This window comes from Trametes versicolor (assembly GCF_000271585.1).
Source record: "Trametes versicolor FP-101664 SS1 unplaced genomic scaffold TRAVEscaffold_7, whole genome shotgun sequence".
Lineage (NCBI taxonomy): Eukaryota > Fungi > Basidiomycota > Agaricomycetes > Polyporales > Polyporaceae > Trametes > Trametes versicolor.
Window position 1 is genome coordinate 1,142,190 of NW_007360327.1, and position 7,153 is coordinate 1,149,342.

Consider the following 7,153-nt stretch of genomic DNA (forward strand, 5'->3'; position numbering starts at 1 on the left):
GCCTCCGATGCGCACCAAAGGAGCCATTTCTGCACGATTTTATACAGCGCCCTGTGCACGCTGCGGGAGGGTGACACGCCGCGCCCGGAGATTCCGGCAGGTCATTCTCCAGGAAGGTCGGGGTCGTGGTGCGAGGAGTGACCAGTCGGCGCGAGAGCGGGAGCGGAGGAGGCTGATAGGAATGGGCACACATGGAAAACGATGCCCCATGATTGCGCTCTTCCCGTGCCGCCGCCCACGACGAACCGATTGCTGACGGAGGACCGTCCAAAAGCCTTCGAGGTCGGCCTTCTTACGCTCCTCCGGCATGTGATGGAGCCGCCGTTCGTACACGTGTGTGGGCGTAAGATGCGAAATGCGGCGTGAACACATCGGGACTGCGCTTGACAGCACGCCTGAACCACCAGGGGAACTCCCAGGTGGACGCCTAGAAAGTCCGTATGAGTGAGAGCGGGCTTGACGGCATCTAGCGTGCTACTAACCGTGTTCGCCGCTATTTGCTCATGGACGCTGCGCACTTTTTACCTACGAAGATAGTAAGCTTGGGGAAAGAGCGGGGTGCCTTGTCGCCTGTACGATCCAGAGCAGGAGTCCCGACTTGATCCCATGGTATGCTACGTGACATTCGTGTGGCTACCTGCAATAGGTGCTGTGTTTGAGGCCACTGATCCTAGCTCAAGCACCGATGATCACCTGGGTGTTCCTTATAAATAATTGCAAGCAGTGCCCACGGGAGCAGACCACGCACCTCTCGAGGGAGTAGGACCGCATGATAGACGCCTTCCGCAGTTCACGATCGCTGAGACAAATTGCAAGGTTCACACACCCTCGCGAGTCGCAGTCTGGAAATCCGCTTCAGCAGATAGCTGGAGAAAAATCGACTACTCGCACCGAGGACTGCGCAGCTAGAAGGAGAGGGAATGCATTTGCGCCGATGTCTCACACGCGATGAAGAAGGAACCACTCATAGCATTGACCGGCTGTCTACATGTACTACCGGAGGCATGGGAAGACGCACCACGCACCTGAAGTAACGTACTGTTCTGTATGGTTTGCACAACGGTGGCTAGCAATCTACCAGAGCGGAAGAGTCAGAACTGGAATATACAAGGCAAGCAGAAGATAGTAGTTCAGAAATTAAATTTATCAATCAATGCCGCAGCTCAGCAACAGCTTCTAGTTGATATTATGAAGGAATAAAGCTCATCCGCGACGAAACGAAAACAAACAAACCAAACAAGCGCACTTACCATGCAACATACCGACACGCCGGTAATATGCCCGTGGACAGGACGATCTGTGGAGATAGGCATGAGCAAAACATTCTACGTCATGTCGAACAAGAATCAGATGGGGGTGCCCGAATTTTTTGAGCTGTGGCGGGCATTTTCGGCAGTGATAGTACGAAGACCGTCGTGATAATAACATCATGTAGAGACGAGAACAAGAAAAGGACACTCACAGTTGACCAGATAGAAGGTTCCGATGATATGCTGCGAGCGACGGTTACAGCCAGGGTGATCTGGGGAAGAAGATGCGTAAGCGTCATGTAGGGAAACGGAGACACGAAGAAGCTCATAGTATTAAAATACAGCCGTGGAATTGTCATCATGAACTCGCGGTCCGTAGACACACGATCAGGCGGTAATTCCTTAATTGAATCACAGCAGATGCGACGGAAACGGGTACTCACCATTGGTTGACCGGACAAGAGTGACGAAGTCTGTCAGAATATCTAGAAGAGCAAGCCATGTCAGCGAACAGTCCGTAAACACATCAATAACACAAAAAGATCAGTGGATTGACAGATGTTATAAAGCATCGGACCAGAAGGCCCTCAGATACTCTAGTTTGAATTGATTGGTATCATCTCGTCGCGAAGCCGAGGACGAAACGACAAACGAAGAAGACGAAACTCACCAGTATCAGTTACTTTTCGTCCCGCAGTCTAACACGCCGAAGATCCCATGAAAGCATGTATATTGCCATCCTGCTGAGAGAAAGAGTCAGTAATCAGCAGTGAAGCATGACGGAAAACCGATCAGTGTAACTATGACAAAAAAGCTGGTCATCGCGAACACCGCTTGGTAGAGCAGGTCACTCCAAGTAAAATGGAAGATATCATCGCGTCGAAGAGCGCAGGAAAACGAGACTCACCAGAGAGAGATGCCCCGCCGATGTCGCGCGGCGGGCGTCGCGGACAACGACGAGCGAGTGAGTGTCAAAAAATTCGAGACGCGTTTTCATCACGCGCGGTTTAGGGCAGGCTCAGGCGTTGATCTGGCTATCTGTGATTCTGTGGCGGGAAGCAAGATAGACGCCAGCACACTATCTTATCAGTAGAGTCCGACCATGTCCTACTCATCCTGCGTCACCGCTGCGGTGGGCTTCGGACAAATCCTCCGCCGACCGTCATGCCACGACCAACCCCGTCTGCCTCGACGCTCTACAGACACGCTCTTCAGGCGAGAAGAGTGCGCTGTGGAACTCTACAAACCAGGGCGGTCTCGTCACAAGTCAAGCCAATCGAGCTGCACTTTGACAAGGTCGTACCGCCAGACGGGAATGAGACTCAGAACCCGCTAGTCATCCTGCATGGCCTTTTGTGCGCGCACAATCTCATGCAGACGAATCGATGTGTTGACTGTGGTCGTATACAGTGGTACGAAGAGGAATTGGGGTTCTCTGTCGAAGGCGTTCGTCAAGGAGATCAACCGTCCGGTCTATGCCTTGGTGAGTACATATGGCTCACCTCGCCGAATCTAGCTCATTCGAACCCGCCTAGGATCTCAGAAACCACGGAACATCTCCGCATGCAGAACCACACACTTACTCAGCCATGGCCACTGACGTGCTCAACTTCTGTCGCACACACCGCTTGACCAACATCTCCCTGCTCGGGCATTCCATGTGCGCAGGTTCCACGTCGCGCCCCGTAACACCCGATTGACCGAAATATCAACACCATCAGGGGCGGCAAGGTAGCCATGACCGTCGCACTAGATCCCGAAACACCATCCGACCTGCTCTCACACCTCATAGTAGCGGACATCGCACCCGCACGCGGCGCGCTCTCGAACGAGTTCCAAGCCTACATCCGTGGCATGAAGCAGGTCGAAGCCAGCCAAGTGAACACGCGGCGCGAAGCGGACCAGATCCTCAAAGACGTCGAGCAGGTCGGTGCCGGCCGTGCAGCGCACGCGTGCCTAGTGCTGATAGCCTCGCGTGTTGTGCCCCCGCAGGACACGATGACGCGCGCGTTCCTGCTCATGAACCTCGAGCATCCGACTGCGCACCACCCGCACCCGCTGAAGTTTCGCATACCGGTCGACCTCCTGGGCAAGTCCATACCCGAACTTGGCAGTTTCCCATATCTGCCTGGAGAGCGGACGTGGGAGGGTCCGACGTTGTTCATCAAGGGCGAGAAGAGCAAGTGCGTACTCATCTATGGTCGACGGTCCAGAGGTTCCTTGCTGAAGACCTCACAGATACATAAACAAGCACAACATTGACATCGCGAAGGCATTCTTCCCGAACATGGTGCTTGAGAAACTTGACGCTAGTCACTGGGGTGAGTCGAGATATACGCTCCCGCTATCGTTCTACTGGCTGATACTGTTCTCTCAAGTGCACTCTGAGCGGTATGGCATGCTGTTAGACCTGAGGTGTTAACCCTGCTGATTACCTTCACAGACCAAACGAGTTCAAGGCGCTCGTAACGAACTTTATCAAGAGTCACTGAATGATACAGTATAGACACATACAACACCTAGAGCAGAATACAGCAAGCTAATACATGATGCGCAAATAGAAATACAACAACGCCATGCCGACTTGGGTTCAATGCGCCCTGACGGAATACTCCTCCGGACCGCCTAGCAAAAGGCGTCCTACCACCGCTCTGCTCACATAGCGTACGCGCATATCAGGTCTTCGGACTCGCCCTCCATCGCTGGCGCCTCCACGAAGGTCCTGCAAGTGATGCCACCGTCCGGGCTGTTCAGGAGCTCGAGAATGTCCTCTAGGTTCCGCGACTTCTCCGCGACGTCCTCCGTGTCGCTTGCGTACGACTGGCTGATGAAGGAGAACGACGACGAGCTCCCAGGCCGCGACACGAGCGAGGGTGGCGTCGCGACTCCCGCGCTCTCGTTGTCGTCCGAGTCGCACGACGGGGAGGGGGAGGTGACCTCAGAGTCAGCCGTTTCTTGCTCGTCGCCCGCCTCGCAGAGCCCCTCGAGTACGCCGGACTTGTCGAGGAGGCAGATGATCTCGTCGAGCTGCTGCGACTGTCGCCGATCCTCGCCCCGCCGCCCCATATCTCCGCTACTCTCACCACTGATGATATCCTCGATCTCGGCTTCCGACGCCCCCGTGCTGGTGCTCGCAATCGACATCCTCGGGCTCGAGGGAAGAAAGGGGGTCCCCATGCTGAGCGCCCTCCTGTGCGTGAGGGCGAGTGTAGAGGGAAAGGTAAGAGGACGGGGTCGAGCGCGGCGTTGCGGGTGCGTCGCCCGTCGCGCGAGCTCCTGCGGAAGTATGAGCGGGCGGAGTTTGGGCGTCGCGTGCTGGAGAATGGAGGACGACTGCGCGTCCGCGATCTCCCGCCGCGCGAACTTCTGCGGCAGCAGCAGCGGGCGCAGGTTCGGCGACGCCGCGGCGGGCAAATGCGAAAGCGCGAGCGTGAGCACAGGAGGGGGCGCGGCGGCAGAGGGGGCGGCGTTTGCGCGAGGGGCAGCGGGCCGATCGCGATCGAGCCGCGCGCGGGTGGAATGGACGGACGGTCCCGCGCGGGTGGCGCAGCCGGGAAGGGGGTGCGCGTCGGAGCCGGGGAAAGGCTCCAGGAGATCGACTGCATCGATCCAGAGCCGCGTCTTCATACGTTTCGCCGCTGGCCACGTCTTCGAGCTCCGCGGCGCGCCCGCGGGCGGGGTACTGTACACAGACAGGTCGAACAGATCCGGGTGCGGGCGGTCGGGTGCCGCGCCGAAAAAGTACGCGTCGTCGAAGAACGGGGGTGCCGCGCGACCGAACGGGTCTTCGAAGTACTCGCGCTCCGCGGGCGAGTCGGGGTTGGCGGTGTTTGGCGTAGCGGGGCGCATGAGCCCAACGAGCCGTTGTGCGAAGCTAGAGGCACTGTCGGGAGTGCGTGGGGAGAGGAGGCGCGAGCGGGGGGTGAGCGCGGAGGTGGGCGTGAGCGTGAGTGTGGGTGTGGATGTGTCGCTGCTGAGCTCGATGATGGGGCTGAAAGCGGGGGCGCTCTGGAGGGCGAGACCCTTGAGCCCCCGCCGCTCCGCAAGTGTGCTCTTGGTGGCGGCAGCGGATGCAGGAAGCAGGGAGATCGGCTTATCGTTGGATGGGGCGAATCCGGTCGGGGAGAGCAGCAAGCGATCGGGAGAATTTGGCTGGATTGAACTGAACGGCCCCGTGGTTGGCAGTGGAGTGTGGAGCGCGATGGAAGAGCAGCTAGCAGGGGAGTACAGCAGTTGTGGGGGCGAGCAGTAGGAATGGTCGCAGTCGGGTGAGAAGCATGTCGCGCCGTCGATGCTCAAAATTGTTGTCGGTGTCGGGGAGGTGGCCGCGTCCATGTCAGCAGGGCTCGGGCTGCTGTTTGTGGATTGTGGAGAGCCATCTATGAGGGACAGTGTTTAGCAACCTGTACTCGCCAGTGCCAAGGAGATGTGTTCCAAAGATCAGGAATATTACCAGAAGTGAGCACATAACAGGGAGACGATACCGCATCGCCGTTGCAGGCAGTAGAGCAACCTGGTAAATCAGCGTCCAACAACGTATCGTGCCGAAGGTTCAGGCAGTTCCGCGAGCCAGGATCGGAATTGAGCCACCTGTTGTCCGGTGCAGGTGATGGTGATGGTAGGGGCGGCGTCCAGGTGTGACGTTTGCCAGTGCCAGTGAGGAACAGCGTGGCCGCAGCAAAGAAGCTCGTCATGATGAGCGAGACGAAGATGCTGGGCAAGCTACGGCCGTTTGCGCTTAACAGTCACGGTCGAAAAGCTCCAAGGGGTACAGAAGAGCACAGTCCATTGCGAGTGCGGCTGAGGCTGACCCCAGAGTTATTCGGATTGCCAGCCAGGCCGAGTCCAGTGCCAGGCATGCGACAGAGTTTGAGCAAGTCAGCCTCGTTTCTTGCTGTCGAAGGCTCCTGTGCACTCGACCGAGGTACATCGCGGGGGTCTCTATAGAAGGCCACTTTCTCCTAATCTATACACTCTTTGGAGAGCCTCCATGAGATCGGGAATCGCGAAGGTCTGAAGACGGATATGAACTTACCTGCTGCTTCGCGCCGCGAGCAAGGCATGATTTGGTATGTACATCGAGCCCGTTTGAGATGCTCGACGGTCGACACCCTCATGAAGCGTGGAGGCCGATTTCTTAACAGTAGAGGACATGCACAGGGATACGCAATGTAGACTGGTGAATTGAGATGGTGGTCAAATGCAAAGAATAGTTTGGGCTAGCCCGGGAGCCAGGGTGGCGCGGAGGGAGCGCGTACGGAGCGCTGGGGCGCACAGCGCTGCTCGAAATCATCTCGGCTCACCACCTCCCTTCACGTCTGCAGACACTCCGTTTTTGCACTGGCTTTGCCTCGTGTGCGCTCTCCTACTGTCCACCACGACCTGCGCTGTCCAAATATGCCGTGCCTCTCAATTTCTCCGCCTCCACTGCCTGCAACGCTGCAGCCTCGTGTTTCACTCGCTCATCGCAGGAGGAAGTCCAGATGATCAAGCTACCGCAGGCTCGCCCAAAGTTGTGGCATATTGCAAGGAGATCTCCACGAGAAAAAGGCCGTTGATCATCATTGGGACAGGAGGTCGCTGCGGCGCGCGTTCTCGCGTGGATGCGGAAGTGAGGGCGGGGAAGGGGATTGCGCGGGCGGAGCATTCACTGCCATTGTGGTGGGATAGAGTTCGGCGTGCAGCTGAGGTGCGATATGAACGCCTTCTTTGCCTAGATCTCGCCCTCTGAACCCTTCCCTGATTAGTAGCTCCCTGTTCTCATGCCCGCTGACGCTACAACACATGGCCTCGCCGCGACATTCCTCGTCCGTGCCGCGCTGCGGTAGCTGCACCCTTCCTTCTCCCCTCATCCGCTGCTATATACCCCCTTCTTTCCTATCTCTGCCCAACATCTCCTTGCT

The 7,153-nt window shown here is 57.3% G+C and overlaps 2 protein-coding genes across 2 annotated transcripts; one reads left to right on the plus strand and one right to left on the minus strand.

The window, feature by feature from the left end:
* Nucleotides 1–2,414: 2,414 nt before the first annotated feature.
* On the plus strand, nt 2,415–3,742 carry TRAVEDRAFT_169347 (alpha/beta-hydrolase; the record flags this gene model as incomplete). Its single annotated transcript, XM_008041478.1, has 7 exons — nt 2,415–2,605; nt 2,661–2,733; nt 2,786–2,910; nt 2,972–3,176; nt 3,243–3,433; nt 3,489–3,571; nt 3,666–3,742. 7 exons carry the CDS (start codon nt 2,415–2,417, stop codon nt 3,740–3,742), a joined length of 945 nt encoding a protein of 314 aa, XP_008039669.1.
* A 163-nt stretch (nt 3,743–3,905) lies between these two features.
* On the minus strand, nt 3,906–6,103 carry TRAVEDRAFT_72586 (uncharacterized protein; the record flags this gene model as incomplete). The annotated part of the gene is made up of 2 exons (XM_008041479.1): nt 5,704–6,103; nt 3,906–5,629 (listed from the first exon to the last, which is right to left on the minus strand). The coding sequence occupies exons 1-2, from the start codon at nt 5,942–5,944 to the stop codon at nt 3,906–3,908; spliced, it is 1,965 nt and encodes a 654-aa protein (XP_008039670.1). The 5' UTR covers nt 5,945–6,103.
* Between the last annotated feature and the right edge of the window lie 1,050 nt (nt 6,104–7,153).